Source organism: Rhinatrema bivittatum, chromosome 5, assembly GCF_901001135.1.
Source record: "Rhinatrema bivittatum chromosome 5, aRhiBiv1.1, whole genome shotgun sequence".
Taxonomy (NCBI): domain Eukaryota; kingdom Metazoa; phylum Chordata; class Amphibia; order Gymnophiona; family Rhinatrematidae; genus Rhinatrema; species Rhinatrema bivittatum.
In genome coordinates this window covers 197,771,540-197,787,652 of record NC_042619.1, presented here as the reverse complement: position 1 = coordinate 197,787,652, position 16,113 = coordinate 197,771,540, and the positions used below count along the sequence as shown (strand labels likewise).

At 41.2% G+C, this 16,113-nt stretch overlaps 1 protein-coding gene across 2 annotated transcripts in view; it reads right to left on the bottom strand.

Annotated features, from left to right (window-relative positions):
• Window positions 1-16,113, bottom strand: part of LOC115092303 (cohesin subunit SA-2-like) — a 360,840-nt gene that overhangs the window by 131,855 nt on the left and 212,872 nt on the right. For both annotated transcript variants that reach the window (XM_029603069.1, XM_029603070.1), the window contains one exon: window positions 7,944-8,020. In XM_029603069.1, the coding sequence (XP_029458929.1) occupies window positions 7,944-8,020 (77 nt within the window). The remainder of the gene's footprint in view (window positions 1-7,943; window positions 8,021-16,113) is intronic.

Here is a 16,113-nt window from a genome sequence, read left to right as displayed (position 1 = left end):
CTCCAGGCCGCGCCCGAACACGTCTCACTCGGGGGCCAAGCCGCGCCCGAGCCCTTCTCACTCGGGGGCTAGGTCCCTGCCGCGAACCGGCCACCGGACCGAGGCTCTCGCATCCGAGGGACCACGGAAGTCAGCTCGGGAAACTCAACTGGGTGAGGAACCTCCAGGTATCACCACTGGAGTGTGGGGCTTGCTTCAATAGGTTTCTTCTAGGAATTTAGTCGTTAGAATTTGGAAACACGCTCAGCGAGCGTGAGGTAGCTCCAAACTGCTTTGGAGATGGAAATTACTGAATTGCTGCACTTCCTGCGGGGGTATATGTACCCGTGCTGACATCAGATCCGTCTCCAACTGCTAGCATGAGCACACTATACCCATTTGTTTTGAGTCCATCTGCTACACGCTAGGAAATAATGTGTTATAGGGTTAGAGCAATTAGTGCATGGTCCCACTCAGTGTTCAAGGCATACTCTGGATTTATTGTGGTCATGAATCTTTTGTAGAACTGAACTGTATAAAATATTTGCTTAATTTTATGGTCAGATCTTGTGGGGCCATGTTATTTTCTTTGAGGTGGGACAACCCCCCCAACAGAGTTATGCAAGAGTAGACAGAGTTTCTCGATTAAGACCAGATCAGGAATTTTTGTGCAATTAGCAATCAACAGTAGATACTTATGAATTAAAAGATGTAACTGATACTGTTCATATCTGGTATTCCACTTTATTTATGACTTATGAGTTGGCTCCTTCTAAGAAGATTTCAGCTCAAAGAAGCTTACTAATCAACCTAGGTTTTCAACCGAATTGATAAAAAAAAGGTAAGAGATGAGCCAATTCAAAAGGAGTTGTCATAAGAGTAATGAACAAAGCAAAAAAGAAGGATCTATAACTGCTTAAAATAATTATAAGCTAGCAGATTGACAGGCCATAAAATAATGAGAAATTACTACTTACCTGATAATTTTCTTTTCTTTAGGACAGTCAGATGAATCCAGAACAACTGGGTTATGCACATCTACCAGCAGATGGAGATGGAGCAAACTGACGTCACAATATATATACCCCTGCAGTGACATCAGCTTGCCAGTATTCTCTTCAAAAGCAACTGTGGACAGACTAGCAAAACTTGATTAAACAAATAACCATTTCAATAATCAGCCAACAGGCAATACTGAGCTCAGACAAGAATGTAAAAACATAAGTCTAGGGACTGGATTAACACTTACCAGTAATCCCTGTAACACATAGTCACATAAAAGGACCATGGTACAATCATTTGGCAGCCAAAGGAGGGGAGCTGGATTCATCTGACTGTCAAAAGAACAGGAAATTATCAGGTAAGTAGTAATTTCTTATTTCTTAGCGTCCAGTCAGATGAATCCAGAACAAGTGGGATGTACCCAAGCTACTCCTGAATAGGGCAGGAGGCTTCCCACAGTCCTGACAAAACCACACGTGCAAAGGCTGCAGCCTCCTGGGCCACATCCAGACAATAATACCTGGAAAAGGTGTGTAAGGAGGACTACATCGCAGCTCGGCAAATGTTGATGGGAGACAGCAATCTAACTTCCTCCCATGACACTGCCTGATCCCTAGTGGAAAGAGCCCTAACCAAACTAGGCAAAGGCTGCTCAGCACCAATGTATGCTGAAGTGACTACTTCCTTAATCCAGCAGGCTATTGTAGCCTGTGACACTTGCTTTCCTTGGTTAGTACCAACATGAAGAGCAAACAGGTGATCTGTTTTCTGCAAAGGCTCAGTAACCTCCAGGTACTGGATATGTCTCTTCCAAGGGTTGCAACAGACTATAGTCCCCTACATCTCTCTCTCTGTCTAAAGATGGCAGGAAGATGGACTGATTCAAGTGAAATTCAGTGACCACCTTCAGTAGAAAAGGAATAGTACACAGCTGTATTGCCCCTGGAGTCACCTGGAGGAAAGGCTCCTGGCAAGACAAGGCCTGTAGCTCGGAAACTCTCCGCACAGAACAAATTGCCACAAGAAACACTATTTTCAAGGTCAGTAACTGCAAGGATAGGTTATGCATTGGTCGAAATGCAGGACCCGCTAAGAAATTCAAGTCCAAATTAAGACTCCATAAGATGTTTCACTCCTTTCAGGTAATGAGCCATATTAGGATGAGCCGACAATAAACTGATATAATGAAGATTTTGATTCAGAACTTTGGTTCATTTAGCCAGTCCCAGAATCCTTAGCGGTCTGCGCTTCAGACTGACACTGCTGGGATACAGTGAACTTCTGACTGACCTCAGACTCAAGAATGTGGAAGATCTGGGAAACTTGTAAGTTCTGCAAAGCCTATAATTAAAGGCCATGAGGTTATCAATGGCAGATATCTGAACCATAATACAAGCTTGGTTCTCACAGATTCCTATCTCAACTGACAGAAGCCAGGTGAACTGAAGATTCCCGGAGGACAAAACTTTAATTAAAGACCTTGCACCAGCAACAGAACACAGACTTACTATCTATTTACAAAACTCAGAAGATCATAAGGAACAACTGCATCAAAGCCATGTTGACAAAGGAACTTTTTAAGGTGGGAGGGAGTTGTTTTTCAGGTTAGAAGAGGTCAGGTTATGACACTGTCATATTGTGTGAATGATCCTCTCACAAGCATTTTCTATGTATAGTTGAAAGTATAAAATAACAGCTTTCACAAGAGACTGGAAGACACATAAATGCTCTGCCTATCTTGAAGGAGGGCATCTGTGCTTCCAAAGATATGAAATATTAAATTTATATTTGTTCTAACTAAATTCTGAGTCATATCTTTGTTTGAAAAAGTGCTGACAAGCGTCTTATTGAAGTCTAATATTTAGACAAAACCACCATTCACCTGGTCCCTGAAACAGGCGAGAACTGCTACTTGTATTTTTAAGGAATTAAGGGCCAAAACTTTATTCAAGCTATCCTGCAAAAACTCCAAAATGAGCAGGATCTTGGCCGAAAGAGGAAAAGTACCGCAAGCCTCAAACACTCACCAAACTTGCACATAGGCCAAGGAAGAGGAGAACTTTCTAGCTCTAAGCAAAGTGGAAATCACTGCAACAGAGTATCCACATTTCAGCAATCGAGTCCTCTCTAGGGCTATACTGTAAGACAAAACTGAGTTGGATCTTTGTGAAGAACCAGATCATGACTTAGCAAGTTCTGTGTGCCAGAAGGGGCAAGTCGCCCAGGAAACGCCGCAAATCTGCATACCACAGTCTCCTGGGCCAATCTGGAGCCACCAAGAGCACCATCCCTCTGTGGCGCTCGATCCTTCGTATTAATCTGTCCAATATAGGCCATGGAGGAAGGCATACAGCAACTTGTCTTCCGGCCACTCTTGCACTAGGGCATTGATCCCCAGTGTCTTCGTATCTCTCCTGTGACTGAAGAATCGCAGAACTTTCGCATTGCAAGAAGTCACCAGGAAATTTAGGAAAGAGGAACCCCAGCGATCCAGAATCAGCTGAAACGCCTCATTTGATAAAGCCCATTCTCCTGGGTCCAAACTCTCCCTCTGGAGATGTACTTCTGCCCATTCCATAAGCTGATCTATTTCCTGCGACACGTGCTGGTTCTTGGTTCCTCCCTGATGACTGATGTAAGCCACAGTCATTGCATTGTCTGACATTAACTGGAATGATCGACCCTGCAGCCTATCGGTGAACTGCAAACATGCCAACTGGACTGCCCTGGCTTCCAGTTGATTGATGTTCCAGAGAGACACTTCTGTATTCCAGCACTCCCCAACCAAGGAGGCTCACATCTGTTGTCAGTACTAGCCAGTCCGGTGGTGCTAGGGAAACTCCCTTCCTTAGATGATCTGCCTGCAGCCACCACTGCAGTTGGGAGATTTCCATCGTAAGGAGGAGCCAAATTGAATAATCCTGAGACTGCGGGTTTCACCGAGACAGCATATGCGCCCTTGCCCACAGTACCACTTCCAGGGTCGCCACCGTTAAGCCAAGTACTTCTTGCAGGTAGGACCATACGGTTGGGCGCAGATTGTTCAAAAACAGATGGAAATGTGTGTTCAACTTTTGAATGTGCGCTTCTGGCAGAAAAACCTTGCCCTGTTTCGTATCAAACCAAACCCAGAGGTATTCCAACTACTGAGCAGGCTGAAAATTGTTCTTGCTTAGGTTCACCACCCAGCCAAGCTCCTGCAACAGGGAGATCAACTTGGGGTCACACTGCCACTCTCTTCCAGCGACTTGGCTCGAATCAGCCAGTTGTCCAAATATGGGTGTACGAGGATTCCATCTTTTCTCAATTCTACCACTACTACCACCATTACCTTGGAAAATGTCCTTGGGGCAGTGGGCAGACCAAAGGGCAGGGCCCAAAACTGTAAACCGCAGAAAGCACGCCTTCCAAAACCCAAACCCCTTTGAAATTAGCCTGTGGGGCACCCCACTCAAGATCTATTAATTCTTGAATGGCTTCCATGACGGGGAAAAAACAAGAGGCCTTACGCAAGGAAACCAAAATGGGTTTTTTCTTCTGCTCAGTGACAGCATCTGCCCTAGGTACGCCAAGTATTTTCAATGACTGGGAAATCAGAGCTGGTAATTCATCTTTATGAAAGAACCATAGCATAGCTCTATACGGTTCTAAACCTGGAGGAATTTTACCATCCTCAAGGGAGTCAGGATAAGCGTCATCATCCGTGCCATCTGGACCTCCATCGGGAAGTCCCGCTGCAGCTCTAGCAGTACTCTGGTACTTAACAGTACGGCCCAGCAAGGTACCTACCTGCGACTCTGCTCTCAGAGTATTAGAGAGGGCTGAAGATTGCGCCTGGAGAAAGGATTGCAATCCCTGGAAAAACTCTACCCACGAAAAAGAAGAAGCATCCAATCCAGGAGGTACTTGAGGCGTACTCACTGAACTACCACCCCCTGCTGAGGAACCAGTTAGGGTAGTTCCAAAATCAGGCACCCCACCTGAGCCGTCTGCCCCCAGTCCTACATCCAGCTGGGAAAAGCCAGGCTTAGTGAAATCGGGGGACGGCAATTCTCCCTGAGCCTTCAAACAGCACTGACACAAGTTAGCAGGTACTCCTGGCTGAGATGCCCGAATATGACAGGCAGCGCAAAGAGAAAGGTGCTTAGGTTTCTTAGGCATAGGCGCCATTATGGCTGAAAGGGCACTTGAGTGGCGGCCAGAGGCATGTATCTAGTTTTTTTTTTTAATACGCTCAAAAATACTAGGCATCCAACCTAGGCATCCTAAAATTTGGCATCCAAAACTTAGGCATGCCACACCTAGGTGTCCAAAACTTAGGCATCACAAAAATAAGCACCGCAAAACAATCTAATCGCACAATAAAGTTTGTGCGCACAGGTAAGTGTATGGCTACTTAAGCCACCGCTTAACTCAGATGCACAGAATTCAAGGCCTGACTATTGTCCAAAAACTGGACACAAAACCTGAACACACAGCTAGATGCACACGCCGAACCGACAATCCTATAGAGGGCAGCCAATGAAAGCTGTGAGAAATGTCATTGCAGCCTACCACACAGCACTCAGAGAAAAAAAATACCTCAGAGCAGGGCCTAGCCTACAGAGGCTGCTCAACCTGCCAGGCTGCCCACGTTCTTGATCTCTATACTCTTTTACCTCTATACGCATTCTCTGACAATACCGCCATATGCTTCCAACTGCTCCATAGTACGTTTATACCTCATCATAATAAGCTCATTGTTCTTGGTCTTCCGTAGAATTGTACATAGCTCTTAAGTTGATTGACTTAAATACTTCTTACTTATACTATATTTATATGAAGTCATTTTGTTCCATGTAATTGTGTCAGCTTGCTCCATGTAACTGTTATGCCTCATACTATAATCGCTATGTTAGTTGTAAACTAATATAACATATGTATCTGTTATGCTCCATTCTAATTGCACTGTTTTCTTTGTAAACTGATACGATGTGCAAACGGCAATCAGTATATAAAAAAACCTTCAAATAAATAAATAAAATTGACCTCCCACAGAACGGGACGAATGTCGGAACAGCACGCTGATCATGGAAACTGGAAAAAAGGAGGAAACCCTATGCTACAAAAGCCTCTTTTTTTACGTCTCCATAAATATATATTTTTTAAAACTTACCTGAGCTCAGACTTACCTGGCTGAGTACAGAGACGGTCTCTGGCTGAGGGGGGAGAGGGCATATGTCTTCATCGCTGTGTTCGGCTTTTTGCACTTGCTTAAGCAGCTAAGTCCATGCCGGATGAAAAAAACAGCTTCCAGACCAAGGCACTCATCTGAAGGACCATGGAAATGACCTCAGGAATTCTCAAGTGGGGGAGGGACTTTTTGGTATCACCGCAGGACAGTGGGCAATGTAATATCCTTAATTCTCCTTTTAGAAAATGAAGCAATCCCCAGTAGGGAGATGCACGTCCACCATCTGCTAGAGAATACTGGCAGGCTGATGTCACTGCAGGGGTATATATACTGTGTCATCAGTTTGCTCTGTCTCCATCTGCTGGTAGAGGTGCATAACCCACTTGTTATGGATTCAACTGACTGGATGCTAAGAAAACAACTATTATTCTAATTTGATTAGCAAGGCTATAAATCACCCTAAAGAGTTATTCTATGCGGTGAACAAATTAATAAAAACCCTCAGGTTATTGATTTTGTGACTGTGGATATTGAAACCATAGCTAGCTATTTTGATGAGAAGATATAAGACTTACAGTTATAGTTACTAGATAGTGGAATTCTCCTTGTTAAAACAAATACTGGTATTATGATAGATATATGGACAGAAGTTCAACATATATCAGGTGGAAGTACAAAATTTAGTATCTAGATTGAAACCCACTTATTGTCAAACTGACCCCTGCCCTTGGATGATTAAAGATCTTTGGGCCTCTGTTTATACACTACAACAGCCAACTTGTTTTCTGCAGACACGTTTTTATGCCACTATGATTTAGGCTCTATAATTGAAAGAAAACAAATGATTTTGGTGTATAAATTGATGTTCTGTAATAAGTAAAGACAAGAATTCTGCAGTTTGTCTATTTATTTAAAAGTAAAATCTAAAAATATACTACAAACTGTCAGGACTGGCTAACACCACAGAACATCCATGTGCACAAAAATATACAACTACGTTTTAGGCTCTATAATTGATTTGATGCATGAAATGATGCTCTATAATGAGTAAAGACAAGAATTCTGCAGTTTGTCTATTTATTTCAAAGTAAAATCTAAAAATGTACTACAAACCACCAGGACTGGCTAACACCCTACAACAGCCTCTGGCACAAAAACATACAACTATGTTTTAGACTCTATAATTGAAAGAAAACTTAAGAATTACTTACAATACAAATTAAAATACCTTTCTTTTTCATTTTAACAGCTGTTTTTAAAGGCATTTAATGACTTTTTCACATCAAATTACAGTTACACTAGAATCGCCACAAGCACATTGTTATGCAATTGAGAAGTGTAAATGGGGTACATGATCAGAGCAGGATGCAGCTCCATGACTATTCATCATTAATAACTTCAGTATTGTGCATATCCACAATGTAATTCAAGCTGGGCCTACATATGTTGCATATTTCATATAAAATATTCCTAAAATACAATACCGGCCTTATACAAATACCCGCCTTATTATACAAAAACCTGACACAGTTCCCACTGCCTTGGGAAAGTGAACTAAGTGCCTTACATGTCATTATTAATAATAAGATTACAAGATGAACTTTGCTTTCTTAAAAGTTTGCCTCCCATCCCCTTCAGTTTTTGCTCCACACCCTAAAACAGGAGTGGGCAAACTGTGGCCCAAGGGCTAAACCCTGTCAGATTATAAAATTTTTCCAGTCCTTCTCTTCCTCAATTGTCCCCATTATCCCTGGCCCATCGGCACCTTGCAATGTTGCCATCAACTCACTTGTGGAATGCTGCTACTCTTCTCAAACTCGATGAAATTTGGCAGATTACGTCTTCATTGGCACAAAGACTTTCTCTCTAAAACAAAATGTGTTAGAAGAGAATCATCATAGCACTGTGTGGTAAGCATACAAGTCCTCAGCTGCAATCTTGAATTCAAACAGAACACTTTTGAAGAATAATACAATACAATGTTGTTTTTTAAAATTTTAAATTGCATTATGTTCCTGAGCCATGTTGATAAACTATCACTAAAAATAAAATAACAATACATTTTCATTGTCATTCTTTATATCTCCAAAGAGATGATGCCTACTATGAGCTATTTTATAAATGATTGTATCACAATCTCTAAAATATTTAAATAAGGGGTGAAAATGAATATAAACATATATTCTGAATTAAATTTGTACACAACATTCTCTTTAAGCCTCAGGCATACTTAAACAATTATACAAGAGATAGTATCAGCACTTCAATGCGATATGCAATCTGCAGTCTCTTGTCCTCAATGGGCTTCAAACTGTAGTCATATGATGCACTGGAAGCTGTAATCATGTACAATCTCTTGTCTTCTTTTTAATGTTTACTCATTTATTTTTATTAAATCAAAATTCTCAAAAACTACATATCTCCTCATTTGTTACTTAACTTAAACCCAGCTACAGCTGAGCCTGTCTCAGTCATCCTGATAATACTCTCCTAAAGCAATCCCCACATTGCCAATGTTTCAGCGTACTCATGCTGCATCAGGAGAGCTTTCTGCTGCAAAGACATATATTCATTCATTCTAAAAATAATAATAAATCCCTCAATATTTCCAAAATTATTCCTAAAGGCTTACCTTCTAACCGAGCATTCAGCTTCTACCTATGAGTTAAAATGGCATCACCTTATGGGAAAACCCTCATTCATTTAAACAGAGAGGTCACATGATCTCGAACCTTCCTAAACAGGTGTCATGATCATGGACTCACCAATCAGGCATTCCTTATAAGGTGTTAACCATTCAGAATAATTATCTAGTGTTCTGTTATATCTTTCCCCCGCTGTATTATCCTCATTCCTCTTATGTTTCTTAATGTAGAGAGGATAGGTCATTAAAAAGACTACATCGTGAGACCAAAACAACCTATGATCGCTCTGCATTTCTGTTAACTATGTATTCCTGTGGTGATGCATCAGTCTGTGGCGTAGTCCCTGCGCAGGAACCCCTGGTTAACCCATAGGAGCAGTGCAGGATTGGGTAGAAGTAAGAGAAAAGTGAAAGTAGTTGCGCAGGAAACTACATTTCCCAGATTGCCTCTGCCTAGTCTCTTGGGCCAGAGGACATCACATCTGACTCAGGACTGGGTGGAGTAATTAACATGTCACAGAAGACTCCGCGGAGGGGTATAAGAACCTTCTGGAGTAGTTGAACAGGGCAATTAGCCAGGGCTGAGAGATCACGGGAGAACACAGCCAGGGGAACACCTGTGCATTCTCACCATGGGAGGTGACTCAGAGGAAGAGGACATTGTGGCAGGATTTTCCACACCACTGGACTTTTAAGTTGTTACAGTTTTCTTTTGCCATACTGCCTAAGAAGGACACTGCTATGAACTGAAAATGAAAGGAAAGGTTTTGTAGTATATGAGGGAAATCACACATGTATGATGAACAAGGCAGAAGCTAGTGAGGCTATAACTTGGTTGAAGTTTGGGTTGCTTGTTGTGCTGAGTCCTGTCCAAGTTTGTCTTTTTTGCAGATGATACTAAGATCTGCAACAGAATGGACATGCCTGAAGGAGTGGAGAGAATAAGACGGGATTTAAAGAAACTGGAAGAGTGGTCGAAGATATGGCAGCGGAGATTCAATGCCAAGAAGTGCAGAGTCATGCATATGGGGTGTGGAAATCTGAAAGAACTGTATTTGATGGGGGGTGAAGGGCTGATGTGCACAGAGCAGGAGAGAGACCTTGGGGTGATGGTGTCTAACGATCTAAAGTCGGCGAAACAATGTGACAAGGCGACAGCTAAAGCCAGAAAAATAGAGAGAGGAATATTTATTTTATTTATTTATTTATTTATTTATTTATTTATTTATTGGTTTTTATATACCGATAGCCGTTTGCTAGTAAGAGAAAGGAAGTGGGAGGCTGTAGGATTTTTACTTGTGCTTCCTGCTTAAGCAAAAAAACCCCCACTGTTGACACCATGTGTGTTCGTATTTGGGTTTGCTGTGGCCTCAGGAACAGAATGAGACTTGATCAGTTTAGTTCTGGTGCAAGTATTTATTTACAGTGCTTCATAATTATAGGCTCACTTTGCATCAGGAACAACTGTCAGGTAAATATACTCTGTATGAATATACCAGGAGGTCCAACCAGCTCCCTGGGGCCTTCTCAAGCTTTCTAGGCCTGTGTTCTTATGGTAGGGTAAAGGGAACCTCCCTTCACCTAGAATCCTTGCTGTATTCTGCTTTACGTAGGACTGATTAGAAACCTGAACCAGGCTCCTTAAGGTAGAATGAGGGAGTTGTCAGTACATTCTATCTCAATCCTCTATGTGTGCCAAATCTTTAATTCTTTTCTCAATCTTCTTCCTCCCATCACACCAACCATTTTTTGTTGATTCATTTCATTGCTTTTTTAACTACAAGATTGATGCTATTTGTTCTATCCTTCCTACTCAGCTAGACCCCTCATCTCAAGATTCAACTGTCTTCTTTCCTCCCTCAGTCTACAGCATACCTTAAAATCATCCATGCTTGAAAATCTACTACTACTCTGCATGATTCCGTACCAATCACCGTGGTAGATTTTCAGAGCAGCGTGCGGGCATACATGTGCATGCGCTACCCCGGTGAAAGTTATAAAATCAGGGGTCAGCACGTGCAAGGGGGTGCACAATTGTGCACTGAGCAGCACCACCTTCCCCCGTTCCCCGGAGCGGCCCTTCCCCTTAACCTAACCTTCCCACCCCTTCCCCCCCCAGCCCTACTCTAACCCCTGCCAAAAGTCTTAACAATCCTCCAGGCAGGCGCAGGTTTCGCGCGCCGGCAGCCTGCCAGCACACGATCCTCCAACATAGCAGCAATGGGCGCTGTGTCAGAGGCCTCTTGCCCCGCCCCTTTAGTAAAGCCCCGGGACTTAGATGCGTCCCGGGGCTTTAAGCGTCGACAGGCCTTTATAAAATAAGCCTGGCGTGTGTAGGGCTTTTAAAATCCAGCCCATTACTTCAGTCTTCAACTCCTCTATAAGTTCTGGCATCTTCTCATAACCTTTAAATATATAGTTCAATTAGCCTTATCCTAAATAGCCTTATTTAGATTCATTTTCTCTCTTCAACAATTCCCTATTTCTTTACTTCCATGCCTGTTCAACATCAAGCCTTTCTTCTCTGTATATCCCTTTACCTTTGACAATCTGCTTCCTGCCCTTTGCATTCTACACTTGGTGGACCATTTTCTCACTTTTTACTTCAACAATTAGTCCTCCTTTCTAATTCTTCTTGTCCTATTAGTGGCTTTTGACATTCTGAATAACTATATTCAGCTTTATTCAGATAGCTGAATAAACTATCTTCTATTGGTATCTTGAGTTCAGTTTATTGCTAAGTTTCATGCTATCTTTCCAATCGTTCCTATTCTGTTATTGTGAACCAAACTTTCAAACCTCTTTTTGTCTATTTGTAGACCCTCAAGACTTGGTCCTTAGTTCTCTAATCTTTTCAATTTATCTTACTACCCTTAATTTACTCATTTCCAGCCACAGTGTATATAGCACTATTTTGCTGGCAATGCTCAGATTTATCCGTTCTTTTCTTACCTTTCCCTCTTTATCCTCTTGCCTCTCATCTGTGATCTCAGGGATGTGTTTGAAATGTCTCTGTCCGAATGCCACCAAATCTGAGGTTCCCCAATTAAGGGACCAATGTACTACAGTGTATTAACACTATTACAACTGGTAAACAGCACTGTTAATGCGTGCATATTAGTTGATGCATGTTAGTAATGTTAATGCATATAAACTAGACTTTGATTATGTTCACAAATGTACTTGTAAGAATACCTGTGGTATCTGTGGTAAGCCATGCCTCATTTACATTGGCCATTAATACATACAATAATCACTTCATATATGCATGTTAATGGCCTATGTTAGTATATAAGCCATTAACATGCATAAATGCATGCGTAGAGATTAATACATCAATCTCTAAGTCTTCTATTTACTGCTTCCCCATCTCGCCCCACTTTCTCTGAGTGTGAGAGACAGACAACTTGACATGAGATAGTTGTAAAAGACCTTTTAGGATCAAAAAGTGATTGAAGGATAGAAAATTAAGGGTAGGACTAACTGGTCATTTTTCAAAGTAGGAGTAAACTGTGGCATTCTGCAAGGGTATGTCATGGGAAGCACTGTTGTTCAATATATTTGCTCCTCAACTAGAATGGGGAACAAATAGTGAAGTGGAAAAATCTGCAGATGCTACACAATCAAGACTAAAGTTGAAAGTGAAAAACTACATAGGGATCTCACAAAACTGAGTAAGTGGGTGCATTAGTGCAGGTAAAGTGGATGTTAAGATACTTCAGTGTACACAAAGGGATAGTTAGCCCCATGTTAAATGGAACATTGCCAAGAGAAGCATAAGACATTGCACTGCCTGAACAAGCAATAATGTTACCTAAACAAAATTTACTGTGAAGAGACATTATAGCTTTAAAAGAGAAATATTTTAGCTAGAGCCCAAGAAACTGTTTTCACTCAGCACAAGCAGCTGCTTAAATGATCTTAAAGGAAACAGTTTACAGATAAACCAGTTCCTTGACTGGACAGGCAATGATGGGAATAATGGGTTATATGACTCAGGCATTGTATCTCCTTGCTGGGGGTGGGAGGGAGTAGAGCTGTAAAGAACAAAGAAAATAGGAGAGCACATGTGTAAGCCAGATCTGTTTCAGAGACAGTATAAAAGAAAGTAAACTGCAAAATACAATTAGTACAGATGTAGGAGATCCTGTACTAATCCAAACCCCAGCCATGTGTCGTCAGACCCGGGAGCGATTACGTCCAACTCTCAACGGGATTCACCTGAACTGCAATACCTGAATGAAAGGAGACCTGACAGGAGACCAGAGCTCATCTGATTACTTGCAGAGCAATCAATAAAGATATATCCTTGTAAATGCTTCTCTCTCTTGTTCTTTTGGTCCATTCTCATAAGTAGCTTTATATAATCACAATTACACTTACCAGAATATTACCTTTGCATATACAGTATTGCATTTATTATAACCATTGCTTTTATCAGAATACACATATATATATGTATATTCAGTACTGTGTGTGTGTGTGTGTGTGTGTGCGTGTCTTATTTCCACTGAGTAACATAGATAGCACTAAAGAAAAAATTGTTACAGTGGACAACAAAATGGCTGATTAGTTTCAACACATGGGAAAAAATAATCCAAACTTCTCACACAAAATAATGTGTTCTTTTTTTCTATTACCAATTAGGTGATACATGTTGCAACCATGGTGGATAATTCTCTAAAACCACTGGCCCAATATGCAGTAGTAGTCAAAAAGACATAAAATGCTGGGAATCATTAAGAACATCTGGAAACAAATATAAATTCTACCAATGATTCGGGCCGATACAGTAAAAATCGTGGGAGAGCGCCCGCTCTCCCGGCGTGCGCACAGGCCACTCTCCTGTGGGAATGACTAATAGGGCCATCAACATGCATTTGCATGTTGTGGGCGCTATTAGTCTCGGGGGGGGCTGGACGCGCGTTTTCGATGTGCTATTACCCCTTACTGAATAAGGGGTAAAGCTAGCACGTCAAAAACGTGTGTCCAAATGCCGATTAACAGTGCGCTCCACCAGAGCGCACTGTACTGTATCGGCCTGTATGGTATGCAGTTCTGGTGGGCACATCCCAAAAGAACATAGTACAGCATAAAAAAGGTACAGAGAAGGGAAGCAAAAATAATTAGAGGTGTAGGACAACAAACATATGAGGACAGACACAAAAATTGTTGGCTCTTCAATTTCTAAAGTAAATGGGGACTACAATTTCCAAAAGAGACCTGAAAGGTGAGGAAAAAGTAAACAGGGATATTTCCTGTCCAGAAGGGCTCCAAGCTAAGTATATAATATTATTGCCTTAAATCTGTTAAATATAACCAGAAAGTTTTGTATATTTGCAATGCTGGTGTGTCTTAGAGGGCATTGCTCAGACTGCAGCACTGAAGAGCAGGAAGTGTGGAGAATTGATAGTGATTGTTAGCAGTGGAAAAGAGGAAAAAAATTAAATAAAACTCCATAGGCAGCTTGTCTTGGGGTGGGGCTGATCCTAATCAATAGCAGACAGATAGTCTTGTGGATAGCAGGAACAAGTGCCAGTCTCTTTTCTGGTTATTTCCTGTCCAGAAGGGCTCAAAGCTATCATAGCTATCAAAGTATATCATATTGTTGCCTTAAATCTGTGAAATATAGCCAAAACATTTTGTATATTTGCATTATTGGTGTGTCTTTGAGGGCATTGCTCAGACTGCAGCACTGAAGGCCATGAAGTGTGGAAGACTAATACTGATTGTTAGCAGTGTTAAAAGAGAGGATTTATATAAAAAACAAACAAACCTCACTTAAGTATGCAGAGGATCTTACAAAATCCCTATAACTACATGCAAGCTAAAATTATAGCAGCTAATATCAACTGTTTAATTCCCTCCCACCCTCACCCTCTACCCACCACCCCATGGTTTATTCTTCTAATATAGTTTGGCTGGGATACATAATTGGTAAAAAGATAATTTGGTAATTCTTTAGGTGTTTTCTATCAAATCAAACGAACAACATGAGGACTATCCAACCTAACAATTGTGGAGCCTTTATCTTGAGGCAAATCACCTGGAAACTTAGGGCTTGCCCCATTTGTTCAGAACTATCTTCCATGAAAATGAGTTGGCTCACTTTAAAGCTGAATTAGCTGCAATAAAGAAATCGTTAGCATCCACCAAGAAATCCTCACCCACTTTGCATTATAGGGAATCATTTCCCCATTACCACAGAAAATTCAAAATCCCAGAAAAAAGTGGTTTACAGTAGGCTCAGGTAGGATACGTAATCAAATGAATTGACACAAAAAAAAACCCCAATTGTGTTTTATATATAATGATGGTGTTTGTTACAGCTGCTACTTAAAAGAAAACTTGTGTCAGCCTCAGATTTGAGATAAGTGACATTTTACTTGCATAAAAAATTCTAAAAAAATGTGATGGACAGGACCGATGATTATATGTAAAGCAACAAAGGTGTGTATATGCCGGTAGTGCTTAATATGATGGTCCTTTATGCTGAATATCATTATATATAAATACGGTGATTGTATGTTTCTTCAGGTAGGGTAAGACCTGTGACACAAAGATATCCATTCTTCACAATTGTGCAACCCACGTCCCCCCACAGTTACACAGAGCGTACAGGAACCCAAGAACAAATGGATTACAGTGGGCTCTGGTAGAATAAGACCTGTGATGCGGAGACACCCACTCTCTCAAGTGACAGTAGTACAAAATGCCTTCTCTGTATTAGATAATGAAGAAGCTCTAGCGATGGAGATTGAAGTGGAATCTGAAAAGAAAGAAGAAACCCAATGCATGCAGAAATTCCATAATACAACCAATAACCATAAGAAAAAGCTCATTGTGCTGGGTGACTCAGTCATCAGAGGCACTAATTTGGGAACTCTTTTCGAGGAAAATACTATAGTTAAACGACTTCCAGGATCATCAACTGCTAGAAATGCTATTCAGATAGTCAATGCAATAATGTAGTTGATATCATCCATATGAGAACCAATGACCTTGCTAGAAACAACATTCAAGTGGTACAGAGAGATTTCAAGACTATGTCGAAGCAGATTAGTCACATGACGAATATGATTGCCTTTTCAGAAGTGTTACCTGTTCATGGAAATGGGAAAGAAAGCCTAAGCCATATAGATAACTTTAATACATGGCTCAAAACTTGGTGTATGGAAGAAAGTTTTGGATATATTGGGGACTGGGACCTTGTATGGAACAGTAAAAGGCTCTATGTCAAAGATGGCTTACATCTGTCTTTGGCAGGAAAAAAGATCCTAAGTGATAAATTCAAATCCTATGTCATAAGGCATTT